We start from the raw sequence: 15,033 nt of genomic DNA, 5'->3' as shown, positions 1-15,033 counted from the left end.
GATGAGCACGCTGATCCAACCGCTCGCACGCAATTCCGGACTGCTGCCCAAAAAACCTGCCGGTATGAGAGACGCTAAGGGAGGCTAAGACGTGGAGACCCTGTGAGGAGCGGGCTGGGACGCCAGCCGGTGAGAGGTCCACGCTAGAGATGTAGCGAACGGTTCGCCGGCGAACGGTTCCAGGCGAACTTTGGGGGTTCGCGTTCGCCTGCACCAGGCGAACTTTTGCGGAAGTTCGATTTGCCCCATAGACTTTAATGGCCGCCGACTTTAACGGTTAATAGCAAAGTCCCCTTACATAGTAGAAACACCAAAATTGTTGGGAATGTTAAGTGGAATAGTGGGAACAAGAGGGAATTTTTTTTTTCAAAAAGACCTTATACTTTTTGAGAAAATCATTTTTAAAGTTTCAAAGTAAAATGAGCCGATTCATTAAAAAAAGAACCGATTCATTAAAAAGAACCGGATGATTCAAGAACTGTTAGTATAGCAGAGAATGCATCCTGAGCAGGACGTGAAGCTGCCGGCTCGCTGCTGTCTCTCCCCACCTGCCTGCACCTGTCACCCTCACCTAGCCTGGCACCCAGCGCACCCATGGGTGGCAGGCTAGGTGAGAGTGACAGGTGAGGAGGTGGGGAGAGACAGCAGGAGCCGGCAGCTATGCGTCCAAAAGGAGGCATTCTCTGCTATGTGGGAGGCGTCGGAGATCTTCAATCAACTTAATTGAAGATCGCAACATAAGAGGATACAGTTCGTTGGATCGTTTACCGTGGATATTGGTGTGGAAAAACTTTTTTTAAAGGTACAGGTAAGTATTTATGGTTAATTTTGAATAATAAAATACTTTTCTCGTGGTTTTGTTTTTATTTCATTTAACCCTTTGTGGAAATGGGTAAAGGGTACTTTGTACCCTTATACTCATTTCCCCTGGGAGGGGGATGGGCATCTGGGGTCCCCTTCTTAAAGGGGACTCCCAGATGCTACCATGAACCTCCCCCCCCCCCCCCCTAGGGAGTCGTCGCCCCCACCTCCTCCTGGGGCACCGGAGGTGGGGAAGAGCCCCTTGAGGGCTCGGGGGGGGGGGGGAGGGGAAGGCTTGCCTGCCCCCCATACCGTGGACCATGTGGGCTGGTATAGCTCAGGGTGCGAAGCCCCAGTTGGCCGGGGCTCCGCATTCTGGCTATACCAGCCTGCATGGGGGACAAGGGGTTACAGAGGCTTGGGAGGGGGGACCCCACGTCATTTTTTTTTTCATTCATTTCCCACGCTCAGCACATAAATAAATTATATATATATATATATATATATATATATATATATATATATATATATATATATATATATATATAATGTATATGTGTGTATATATATATATATATATATATATATATATATATATATATATATATATATATATATATATATATATATGTATGTATATATATATGTATGTATATATATATGTGTATATATATATATATGTGTATATATATATATATATGTATGTATGTATGTATATATATATGTGTATATATATGTGTGTGTATATATATATATGTGTATATATATATATATATATATATGTGTATGTATATATATATATATGTATATATATATATATATATATATATATATATATATATATATATATATATATATATATATATATATATATATATATATATATATATATATATATATATATATATATATGTGTATATATATGTATGTATATATATATATATGTATGTATATATGTATATATATATATATATGTATATATATATATATATATATATATATATATATATATATATATATATATATATATATATATATATATATATATATATATGTATGTATGTATGTATGTATGTATATATATATATATATATATATATATATATATATATATATAAATTTTTTTTTTATTTTTTTTTTTTAAGGACTTACGAGGCCACAAGTATGAAAAAAGTTAATTACCATTTCATAATCCAGATCCATGGAGGACGCCATCTGCGCCCCCCGTTCATTCCGCCATGGCACCCGCAGTAATACCGGCCCTGGTCGGGTCCCGACCCCTCCAAACGGGTCGGGTTCTCATTCCTCCCTCAATATGGCCACCACAGATTGCTGCAGCTGCGCAGTCCGCATAGATGCGATTGCGGCTGCACAGCTCTAGGTCCTCCTCCCGATGCGTCCGATGTATGCATGCATATTGATGATGCGGCAGGAGGAGGCCCTAGAGCTGTGCAGGTGCAATCGCGTCTGTGCGGACTGCGCAGCCGCTGCAATCTGTGGTGGCCATATTGAGTGGGGAATGAGAACCCGACCTGTTCGGAGGGGTCGGGAGTTGGGACCCGACCGGGGCCAGTATTACTGCGGGAGCCATGGGGGAATGAACGGGAGGGCGCGGATGGCGTCCTCCATAGATCTGGATTATGAAAAGGTATTCAACTTTTTTCACATTTGTGGCCTCGGAAGTCCTTTAAATATTGTTTCCTGCTATCTTTTTAACATATCCTGCAAATTTGGTGTTGCTAGGATGTAAAGGGCCTTTGCTATTAACTGCTAAAGTCGGCGGGTGATGATAACCAACCAGAATTATAGGGGTGCAAAAGTGCTGAATTCTGCCATAGGCTTCCATTAAGCTCCCTATTTCACTTTCCAAAATCTCACATCTTTTCAAAGGGCAATTGCTCAGCAGTGGCAAATTTTCTAGCGTTGTAGGAACTGTTAGGGGGATCATAACTGGTGAGTTTCGGGCCCCTAGGCCGAAGAGGTCATAGCCTAGGGTCACAAAAACCAGTTTATTTGGGTAATTTTAATGGTGGCGAGTCTGATGTACATAAATCGCAGCCATGGCCGTTAGCAACGTCTGAATCTCGCGAAATGTCTCATGCAGGTAGAAGACATATTGTTAGACTTGGGCTCCAAAGATGGGTTCCCTACATCTCTGCAAACCAGAGTTATAGGGCTCCAAAATTGGTAAAATACCCCATTGGACTTTCATTGGGCCTCCTATTTACCGCTCCAAAATCTCACACCATTTCAAAGGGCAATGGCTCAGCAGTGGCAAAACTCACCAGTCATGATCCCCCTAAGAGTCCTTACAATGCTAGAAAATTTGGTACTGCTGTATATATGTGTGTGTATATGTGTGTGTATATGTATGTATGTATATATATATATATATATATATATATATATATATATATATATATATAAATAATTATTTCCTTAAGGTCATGGAGTGGCCTAGTCAGTCTCCGGACCTTAATCCAATAGAAAACCTATGGAGGGAGCTCAAGCTCAGAGTTGCACAGAGACGGCCTCGAAACATTAGGGATTTAGAGATGATCTGCAAAGAGGAGTGGACCAACATTCCTCCTAAAATGTGTGCAAACTTGGTCATAAATAACAAGAAACTTTGACCTCTGTGCTTGCAAACAAGGGTTTTTCCACTAAGTATTAAGTCTTTTATTGTTAGAGGGTTCAAAAACTTATTTCACTCAATGAAATGCGAATCAGTTGCTATCTTTTATTTAAGGTTATTTTTAGGTTATTTTTTCGATTTTCCTTTTGATGTGCTATCTGCCACTGTTAAAATAAACCTACCATTGAAATGATACTGTTCTGAGGCATTTGCATTTCTTTGTCATTGGACAAACTTACAAAATCAGTGAGGGGTCAAATAATTATTTCCTCCACTGTATGTATGTATGTATGTATGTATGTATGTATGTATGTATGTATATATATATATATATATATATATATATATATATATATATATATATATACATACACATACACATACACATGCACATGCACATGCACATACACATGCACATGCACATGCACATACACATACACATACACATACACATACACATACACATACACATACACATACACATACACATACACATACACATACACATACACATACACATACATATACACATACATATACACATACATATACACATACACATACATATGCATATACACACATACACACATACACACATACACACATACACACATACACACATACACACATATACACATATACACATATACACATATACACATATACACATACACACATACACATTTTTTTATTATTATTTTTATGTGCTGAGTGTGGGAAATCTGAAAAAAAAATGACGTGGGGTCCCCCCTCCTGAGCCTCTGTAACCCCTTGTCCCCCATGCAGGCTGGGATAGCCAGAATGCGGAGCCCCGGCCGACTGGGGCTTCACACCCTGAGCTATACCAGCCCGCATGGTCCATGGTATGGGGGGCTCCGGGGGAGGGGGATTGAGGGGTGGCCAAGCCTTCCCCTCCCTCGGAGCCCTTGTCCAATCCATGGACAAGGGGCTCTTCCCCACCTCCGGTGCCCCAGGAGGAGGTGGGGGCGACGACTCCCTGGGGGAGGGTTCATGGTGGCATCTGGGAGTCCCCTTTAAGAAGGGGACCCCAGATGCCCACCCCCTCCCAGGAGAAATGAGTATAGAGGTACAAAGTAACGGAACCAACTAGGGGGAATGCGTTACTGGATCTGATCATTTCGAATAGACCAGATAATGTATCAAATGTGCAGGTTCAAGAACATTTGGGAAATAGTGATCACAACATGATAACGTTTGATCTGGTGACTGATAGGCCACGGGGCAGCGGGACCACTAAAACTATGAATTTTAGAAAAGCAAAGTTCAATCAAATTAGGCAGGCACTAAGTTTGGTGAACTGGGATAATGTACTACAAGGGGAGGACACTGAAGGGAAATGGCAAGCTTTTAAACGTATTCTCAATCAATATTGTAGTATGTATATCCCATATGGAAACAAAATGTCTAGGAATAAAAAAAGGCCTCTATGGATGAATAGAAAGGTTAGAGATAAAATGAAGAGGAAAAAGAATGCCTATAAGGTCCTAAAACAGGAGGGGTCCGAGGCTGCACTCAGCAATTACAAGGAGTGCAATAAAAATTGTAAAAAAGAAATTAGGCTAGCAAAGATCGAAGCTGAAAATCAAATCGCTAGGGATATCAAATCTAACCCAAAAAAGTTTTACAAGTACATCAACTCTAAAAAAAGAAAGGTTGACTGTATAGGACTCCTAAAGGATGAAGGTGGAAACTCAATGGTGGATGACCAAGGTAAGGCAGAGTTATTAAATGCTTTCTTTGCTTCTGTCTTTACAAAGGAAACAGCACTGTTGCAAATTACAGAGGCGGAAGAGTCTCAATCTTCTAACTGTAATATTAAATACTTAACGCAGGAAGAAGTAAAGGCAAGACTAAATAAATTAAAAATAGACAAGGCACCTGGCCCGGATGGCATGCATCCTCGGGTCCTAAGGGAATTAAGTTCAGTTATAGATAAACCCCTTTATCTTATCTTTTGTGACTCTCTTGCAACTGGCAGAGTCCCAGTGGATTGGCGTACAGCCCACGTTTTCCCATTATTTAAGAAGGGCAAAAAATCTGATCCAGGAAATTATAGACCTGTAAGCTTAACATCAGTTGTATGCAAACTATTTGAGGGGTTACTAAGAGATACTATACATGACTTCATAGTAGAAAATAATCTTATTTCTCAGCATCAACATGGGTTTACTAAAGACAGGTCCTGTTTGACTAACATGCTCAGCTTTTATGAGGTAGTGAATGCTAATATGGATATTGGGAATGCTGTAGATGTGATATACTTAGACTTTGCTAAGGCCTTCGACACTGTTCCCCACAAAAGTCTGGTGCAAAAGATGAGGATGCAAGGACTGGGGAAGAGTCTGTGTGCTTGGATAGGGAACTGGCTAATGGACAGAAAACAAAGAGTTGTGGTCAATGGATCATACTCAAAATGGGAGACTGTTAGCAGTGGGGTCCCACAGGGGTCTGTACTGGGTCCAGTGCTCTTCAATTTATTTATTAATGACCTAGTGGATACAGTAGTGAGCAATGTTGCTATTTTTGCAGATGATACAAAATTGTGCAGAATCATCAACTCTAAGGAAGATAGTGTTATATTGCAACAGGATCTGGATAGGATGGCTATATGGGCACATACATGGCAGATGAAATTCAATGTTGACAAATGTAAAGTCATGCATTTTGGTCGTACCAATGGTCTAACACCATACAAAATAAATGGGATACAGTTGGGGACATCAAACTTGGAGAAGGACTTAGGAGTACTCATCGACAACAAGTTAAATAATCGTACTCAATGCCAAGCCGCTGCAGCTAAAGCTAACAAAATTTTGGGATGCATTAAAAGGGAAATAAAAACTCGAGATGCTAGCATAATATTGCCCCTGTTTAACTCTCTAGTAAGGCCACATCTGGAATATGGAATTCAGTTCTGGGCACCACATTACAAAAAAGATATTGCAGTTTTAGAGCAGGTGCAGAGACGAGCAACAAAATTGATACGTGGGATGGAAGGTCTCACTTACCAAGAAAGGTTAGATAAACTGGGTTTATTTAGTCTAGAGAAAAGACGCCTTAGAGGAGATCTAATTAACATGTATAAATACATCAGAGGGCAATATAATAGCTTGGCGGATGAGCTTTTTGTCCCTAGGCCTTCTCAAAGGACTAGAGGACATGATCTGCGCATGGAGGAAAAACGTTTTAGCCATTTATTTAGGAAAGGGTTCTTTACAGTAAGAGTGATTAAGATGTGGAATGCATTGCCACAGGAAGTCGTTATGGCAAACTCTATACCTGCATTTAAAGGGGGCTTAGATGCTTTCCTTGCGTTGAATGACATCCATGGCTACAATTACTAGGTAATGCCAATGATGTTGATCCAGGGATTTTATCTGATTGCCATCTGGAGTCGGGAAGGAATTTTTACCTTGTAAGGGTTTTTTCGCCTTCCTCTGGATCAACAGGGATATGTGAGGGAGCAGGCTGGAGTTGTACTTTGTACTGGTTGAACTCGATGGACGTATGTCTTTTTTCAACCAAAGTAACTATGTAAAAAAAAGTACCCCTTACCCATTTCCACAAAGGGTTAAATGAAATAAAAACACAACCACGAAAAAAGTCCTTTAATTTTCTTAATTAACCAGAAATACCTGTACTTTTTTTTTTTTTTTTTTTTTTTTTAATTTCCCACGCCAATATCCACGGTAATTGATCCAACGAACTGTATCCTCTTATGTTGCGATCTTCTATTAAGTTGATTGAAGATCTCCGAAGCCCCCCACCCACATAGCAGAGAATGCGTCCTTTCGGATGCATAGCTGCTAGCTCCCGCTGTCTCTCCCCACCTGCTTGCCTGCACCTGTCAACCCCCACCTAGGCTGGCACTCAGTGCACCCATGGGTGCGCTGGATGCCAGCCTAGGTGGGAGTTGACAGGTGCAGGCAGGTGGGGAGAGACAGCAGCGGGAGCCAGCAGCTTCATGTCCTTCCGAGGACGCATTCTCTGCTATACTAATGGCTCATGAATGAGCCGGATCTTTTTAATGAATCGGTTCTTTTTTTATGAATCGACTTTTTTTTTTACTTTAAAATCGATTTCTCAAAAACTGTAAGGTCTTTTTGAAAAAAAAATTGTTCCTCTTGTTCCCACTGTTCTTCTTAACATTCCCAGTAATTTTGGTGTTGCTAGCTTTTAAAAGGGCCTTTGCAATTAACCATTAAAGTCGGCGGGGGTATATTTTCCCACGGTCAGGAGAATTTACATTGAAATTTTAAAATTGATTTTCTCAAAAACTATAAGGTCTTTTTGAAAAAATGTTATCCTCTTATTCCAGAGGTGTCCAAACTTTTTTCAAAGAGGGCCAGATTGGATGAAGTGAACATGCCGGAGGGCCGAACATTTTTCCGAACATTCTTTGAACAATTACAATTAAATGCAAATGAATTATTTTGCATAAAAGCTGAGTTTTCAAAATGTATTTGAAATAAATTTAAAAAAAAACTTACCTGCGCTAATGGGAAGGGTGAAACTGAGATCTGTGCTCCAGCAAACAGGCTTGGTCCGGTACAAAGGCAGTGGTTTTGATGCGCAAAATGTCACGCAGATGAGAGTCACTTAGTCTTGTCCTCACACGATTCTTGTTGAAGTTCATGGCAGAGAATGTCTTCTCACACAAATATGTTGAGCCAAACAAGCTCAGCATTTTCTTAGCCTGTGTTCGAATCTCCTGAAACCTGCCCTTATCCAGTTGGCGGTAAAAGTTCACAAGAGAGAGTTGTTGGTAACGACTGCGTAACTCGCTGTCACATTGCAGCTCAATGAGCTCAAGCTGCAGCTGTTCTGGAGCATCATCTGGGTCAACAGAGAATGGAGAGGAGAAAAGGCTGATCTCCTTTTCAATAGCTGCAAAATCTTGAAAGCGCCGTTTAAACTCTTCAGCCAGAGTTGCGATGTCTGCTGCATACCTGCTCATTTGCACACTGATATTGTCCTGTGAAAAACTGTTCATTATTTCCTGCAATGCTGGGAAATGTATGGTATTGGCCTGTGTTTGTGACAAATGCCTTTGGAAAAGTTGCAGCTTTCTTCCAAATGCCTTGAGGTGTGAATAAAGCTGGTTCACCGCTGCATCTTTTCCCTGAAGACTCGTGTTTAGTACATTCAGATGACTTGTTATGTCAACTAGAAACCCCAAATCAGCCAGCCAAATAGGATCAGATAGTTCTCGCATCGGTTGTCCCTTTGTTTCCAAGAATTCTTTTATTTCCTTTCTGAGAGAGTTAAAACGCTGCAGCGCAGACCCTCGACTGAGCCATCTAACATCGTTGTGATATAAAACATCTTCATATTCAGCATGGATGTCCAGTAGAAACTGTTTGAACTGACAGTGGTACAGAGCTTTAGCACGAATAAAATTAATAGTCTTTACAACCGGTTTCATAACATGATCATATTTGAGATATTTAGCACAGAGAACTTGTTGATGAATGATACAATGGAGTTTAATAGCTTCACCTCCTTTTTCAATAACCTTGTTACAGATTAGGGTTGATAAGCCACTTCGATCACCAGCCATAGCAGGTGCCCCATCAGTAATAATCCCAGAAACTTTGTTCCAGGGCAGTTTCATGTCATCTATTGCAGAACTAACAGCAACAAATAAATCTTTTCCTCTAGTTTGGTCCTTAAGGCTCTGGAGGTCAAGTAGCTCTTCAGTCACATTTATTTCATCGTCCACCCCTCTCAAAAATCAGCAACTGAGCTGTGTCAGATAGGTCTGTGCTTTCATCACAGGCTATTGAAAAGAAGTCAAAAACCTCTCCTTTGGACATCAACTGTCTCTTAATATCTGATGATATGTCTTCAACTCTGCGTGCTACAGTGTTACGAGCCAGGCATATATTGGCAAACTCTTGCTTTTTCTCAGGACAGATATTTTCAACCATTTTCATAACGCACTCTTTAATAAAATCACCCTCAGTAAAAGACTTGCTATTTTTAGCAATTAACAATGCCACATCATAGCTTGCCCTTGTGGCATTTTCATTTGACTCACGGGCTCTTGTGAAAAATCGCTGTTGTGACGTTAAAACTGCTTCAAGTTGCTTTAACTTTTCGCTGCGGTCACGCCCTGTTAGTTTGTCATATGTGCTGCTATGCTTTGTCTGGTAGTGTCTTTTGATATTAAATTCTTTATAAACGGCCACAGTCTCTTGACATATCAGACAAACACAGTTATTCCTTATTTCTGTGAAAAAAAAATCCACTTTCCACCTTTCCTGGAAACGGCGGCCCTCACTGTCAACTTTCCTTTTCTTACTTGTAGTAGCCATTTTTTAAATTGGACAGAAGGGGGAGGGTGAAGGATGCAGTGTTGTTTGAACTTGGCAGGTTTAAGTATTACTTGCTTTTACAACTAGGCCTACCACTGTCCAGCTCCCGATATCCAAGCACATTAAATTGCTGTCTCACAGTCTTCTGTTCAACTGGCTGTCTCTCTGGCTCCTGTCTCAGCTCACGTCACTCTGCAGTACTCCTGACCCCCTCCTTTCTCCTTTCCTTTGACCTTTGAGGCTCCTTGAGGCTCTCAGTGCTGGCAGTCCGTCCACTGTGTCACAGGCGCCGGCATATGACATCACACGCCTCTGTGACTTCTCTGTCTGTAACCCTCGCCTGTGCCCACCCCTGTGCCCGCCCCTCCAGCTGTGCTCTGTGAGAAGGGGGTGTGTATACCCTCGCCGCCGTCACCCGCCCCTCCACTCAGCTCAGCCGCGTCACACCGCCACGCCCCACACCACGCTGATGCGGCCCATGATGCGGCCAGAACGCGGCCAATGATGCGGCCAGAACGCGGCCAATGATGCGGCCAGAATGCGGCCAATGATGCGGCCATAATGCGGCCCATGATGCGGCCAGAATAGCGGCGGACGGGCCGCATTGCCTAAAACAGTGATGGCTGTCCAAAGGGCCACATCTAACTTTGGACATGCCTGTCTTATTCTCACTGTTCTTCTTAACATTTTCTGCAAGTTTGGGGTTTCTAGCTTTTAAAGCGGCTTTGCTATTAACTGCTAAAGTTGGCGGGCGCTTTATTTTCCCACGGTCAGAAGGAGTTACTTTAAAATTGATTTTCTCAAAAACTATAAGGTATTTTTGATTTTTTTTTCCCCCCTCTTGTAGTCACTGAAAGATCTCAGGTGTTAGACACCTTGAAACATCTTTTCCATCACTTTTCTGGCCAGCATAAATGTTTCTAGTTTTCAAAGTTCGCCTCCCCATTGAAGTCTATTGCGGTTCGCGAACTTTTATGCGAACCGAACGTTCGCGAACAGGGTTCGCGAACCAAAAATCGGAGGTTCGCGACATCTCTAGTCTAGTCCACGCAACACAACCAAAGCGTACAGCTACTTAACTGCGCAGCAACGTATATGAAGTAAAAGTCACTATGTGTGACGTCGGCAAAACAAAAGCAGCCGCTACATAGACTGACCAGGGATGGTGGTGAGTTCTACCCTTTACCTTATTGCTTTTGCTATCGCTTGCATTTCTTAATCCATGACTAACATCAAGACACTAACAGCAAAGATTAACGCTTAACCAGCCGGGCGGTATGGACGAGCTCAGCTCGTCCATCACCGCCGGAGGCTGCCGCTCAGGCCCTGTTGGGCCGATTTTCATCAAATAAAGAGCAGCACACGCAGCCGGCACTTTGCCAGCCGCGTGTGCTGCCCGATCGCCGCCGCTCTGCGGCGATCCGCCGCGAGCAGCGGCGAAAGAGGGTCCCCCCAGCCGCCTGAGCCCAGCGTAGCCGGAACAAAAAGTTCCGGCCAGCGCTAAGGGCTGGATCGGAGGCGGCTGACGTCAGGACGTCGGCTGACGTCCATGACGTCACTCCGCTCGTCGCTATGGCGACGATGTAAGCAAAACAAGGAAGGCCGCTCATTGCGGCCTTCCTTGTTTATTCTGGGCGCCGGAGGCGATCGGAAGAACGCCTCCGGAGCGCCCTCTAGTGGGCTTTCATGCAGCCAACTTTCAGTTGGCTGCATGAAATAGTTTTTTTTTATTTCAAAAAAACCCTCCCGCAGCCGCCCTGGCGATCTTAATAGAACGCCAGGGTGGTTAAGTGCATATCATTTGTGCGTTTAAAATTTGCAAGATATATAGGAAGAAACGAACTAAATGCTAAGGACAAAGTGACCAATAATACATATAAATAAGTAGGCCAGTATTAAATTTGATTCCATAATCAATTAAGGTGGTACCACCCAATCCAGTGACTCTATTGCCTAGGCTATTTGTGTGGAGTGTATGTGAAAAGCGTGAATGATAATTTGGGTCGTCCAGTTATGCAGTGTACCGAAGCCCTGCAAACTTGCTCTTGTTTTTAAATGTGGGTGTTTTTTTTACTATGAATTTTTTGCAATCAATAAAAATTATCATTATGCAGTGTATAAAACTGGTTGTGTAAATAGCTGCATTATTAATGTTTATCTACTTGGTCAATATGATCTTTTATTTAAAGTGAAAATGTGCAGTTTATTTGATCAAATAGTGTCAATACCCTACAATTTTTATACAGGCAGCAAGTGATTGAAGTTGACTATGTTCTGATATCAAGACATCCGTGAGGTCTGACATTGATGTTGGGTGATTGGCCTTGACTGTCAGTCAGTATTCCAACTCATTCCGCAGGTGATCAGTGGGGTGCCGGTCTTGGTTTTCTGAAAGCCTGTCAAGTTTTTCTCACCCTAGAATCATAGTAATTTCTTTATGGAGGTTTCTCCATCCATTTACAAGGATGCAGGGATGAAAAGCCTCTTCCCAAACTGCCACTCATCTGGAAGCACTGCATTTCCTAGGATTTCATTGTAAGATTTCCATTCACAGGAATTAAGTCATTGATGAAACCATAAAAACAACCTCAGCCCAATAAGTCTGCACCACCTAAGTTTACATTTGGCGTTGTGCATGTGGGGCACATAGAGTTTTCCAGACATGCTGTATTGGTGTTGCTTTGAAAGTCAATGAGTTCTTCACGGTGACCATACGACTATACTTCAGATGTTTCATGGATGTATGTTTGATTATATCGCTCCTTTCATATGTAGGTGTTAGTCAACTCAAGAACTTAAAGGGAAGGTCCAAGTAGTGTTGGGCGAACAGTGTTCGCCACTGTTCGGGTTCTGCAGAACATCACCCTGTTCGGGTGATGTTCGAGTTCGGCCGAACACCTGACGGTGCTCGGCCAAACCGTTCGGCCACATGGCCGAACTAAGAGCGTATGGCCGAACGTTCCCCGAACGTTCGGCTAGCGCTGTGATTGGCCGAACGGGTCACGTGGTTCGGGCCCGAACGCGCTCTGATTGGCCGAACGGTCACGTGGTTCGGGTAAATAAATACCCGAACCACGTCATATCTCCGCCATTTGTCTGTGGGTTTAGCTTTGGGTAGGCAGGCAGGGTAGTTCGCTCTCCAGCCACGCTAGCCAGGGTCCCCCCCAGTCATTGTGTGTCGCTGCTGGGAACAGTAGTACACCGCTCGCTCAGCCACACTATATATAGCATTGTTTACTGCCACTGTGTACCTCGCTCAGCCACGCTATATATATATAGCATTGTGTTTTCTGACACTCTGTGTACACGGCTTAGCCTGACTAATATAGCATTGTGTGTACTGCCACTGTGCACCTCGCTCAGCCACGCTATATATAGCATTGTGTGTACTGCCACTGTGCACCTCACTCAGCCACGCTATATATAGCATTGTGTGTACTGCCACTGTGCACCTCGCTCAGCCACGCTATATATATAGCATTGTGTTTTCTGACACTCTGTGTACACGGCTTAGCCTGACTAATATAGCATTGTGTGTACTGCCACTGTGCACCTCGCTCAGCCACGCTATATATAGCATTGTGTGTACTGCCACTGTGCACCTCGCTCAGCCACGCTATATATAGCATTGTGTGTACTGCCACTGTGCACCTCGCTCAGCCACGCTATATATAGCATTGTGTGTACTGCCACTGTGCACCTCGCTCAGCCACGCTATATATATAGCATTGTGTTTTCTGACACTCTGTGTACACGGCTTAGCCTGACTAATATAGCATTGTGTGTACTGCCACTGTGCACCTCGCTCAGCCACGCTATATATAGCATTGTGTGTACTGCCACTGTGCACCTCGCTCAGCCACGCTATATATATAGCATTGTGTTTTCTGACACTCTGTGTACACGGCTTAGCCTGACTAATATAGCATTGTGTGTACTGCCACTGTGCACCTCGCTCAGCCACGCTATATATAGCATTGTGTGTACTGCCACTGTGCACCTCGCTCAGCCACGCTATATATAGCATTGTGTGTACTGCCACTGTGCACCTCGCTCAGCCACGCTATATATAGCATTGTGTGTACTGCCACTGTGCACCTCGCTCAGCCACGCTATATATATAGCATTGTGTTTTCTGACACTCTGTGTACACGGCTTAGCCTGACTAATATAGCATTGTGTGTACTGCCACTGTGCACCTCGCTCAGCCACGCTATATATAGCATTGTGTGTACTGCCACTGTGCACCTCGCTCAGCCACGCTATATATAGCATTGTGTTTTCTGACACTCTGTGTACACGGCTTAGCCTGACTAATATAGCATTGTGTGTACTGCCACTGTGCACCTCGCTCAGCCACGCTATATATAGCATTGTGTTTTCTGACACTCTGTGTACACGGCTTAGCCTGGCTCTATAGCATTGTGTGTACTGCCACTGTGCACCTCGCTCAGCCACGCTATATATAGCATTGTGTTTACTGCCACTCTGTGTACACCGCTCAGCCAGACTATATACCGTTGTTTACTGACACTCTGTGTACACCGCTCAGCCAGACTATATACCATTGTTTACTGACACTCTGTGTACACGGCTCAGCCTGACTATAAAGCATTGTGTGTACTGCCACTGTGCACCTCGCTCAGCCACGCTATATATAGCATTGTGTTTTCTGACACTCTGTGTACACGGCTTAGCCTGACTATATAGCATTGTGTGTACTGCCACTGTGCACCTCGCTCAGCCACGCTATATATAGCATTGTGTTTACTGCCACTCTGTGTACACCGCTCAGCCAGACTATATACCGTTGTTTACTGACACTCTGTGTACACCGCTCAGCCAGACTATATACCATTGTTTACTGACACTCTGTGTACACGGCTCAGCCTGACTATAAAGCATTGTGTGTACTGCCACTGTGCACCTCGCTCAGCCACGCTATATATAGCATTGTGTTTTCTGACACTCTGTGTACACGGCTTAGCCTGGCTATATAGCATTGTGTGTACTGCCACTGTGCACCTCGCTCAGCCACGCTATATATAGCATTGTGTTTACTGCCACTCTGTGTACACCGCTCAGCCAGACTATATACCGTTGTTTACTGACACTCTGTGTACACCGCTCAGCCAGACTATATACCATTGTTTACTGACACTCTGTGTACACGGCTCAGCCTGACTATAAAGCATTGTGTGTACTGCCACTGTGCACCTCGCTCAGCCACGCTATATATAGCATTGTGTTTTCTGACAC

General features: G+C 43.2%; 2 protein-coding genes across 2 annotated transcripts in view; one reads left to right on the top strand and one right to left on the bottom strand.

Moving 5' to 3' along the window:
* LOC137536636 (olfactory receptor 6F1-like) overlaps positions 1-15,033 on the top strand; it is a 55,650-nt gene that overhangs the window by 13,789 nt on the left and 26,828 nt on the right. The window lies entirely within an intron of this gene.
* Positions 7,953-9,071, bottom strand: LOC137536637 (general transcription factor II-I repeat domain-containing protein 2A-like). Its single transcript, XM_068258887.1, has one exon. It carries the CDS (start codon positions 9,069-9,071, stop codon positions 7,953-7,955), a length of 1,119 nt encoding a protein of 372 aa, XP_068114988.1.

The sequence above is a fragment of the Hyperolius riggenbachi genome, chromosome 10, assembly GCF_040937935.1.
Source record: "Hyperolius riggenbachi isolate aHypRig1 chromosome 10, aHypRig1.pri, whole genome shotgun sequence".
In the NCBI taxonomy this organism is placed as follows: domain Eukaryota; kingdom Metazoa; phylum Chordata; class Amphibia; order Anura; family Hyperoliidae; genus Hyperolius; species Hyperolius riggenbachi.
This window is presented reverse-complemented; position numbering and strand designations above follow the sequence as displayed.

What these genes read in the sequence shown, in the direction of transcription:
- LOC137536637 (XM_068258887.1), bottom strand. Translation starts at nt 9,071, where the DNA reads ATGAAACTGCCCTGGAACAAAGTTTCTGGGATTATTACTGATGGGGCA.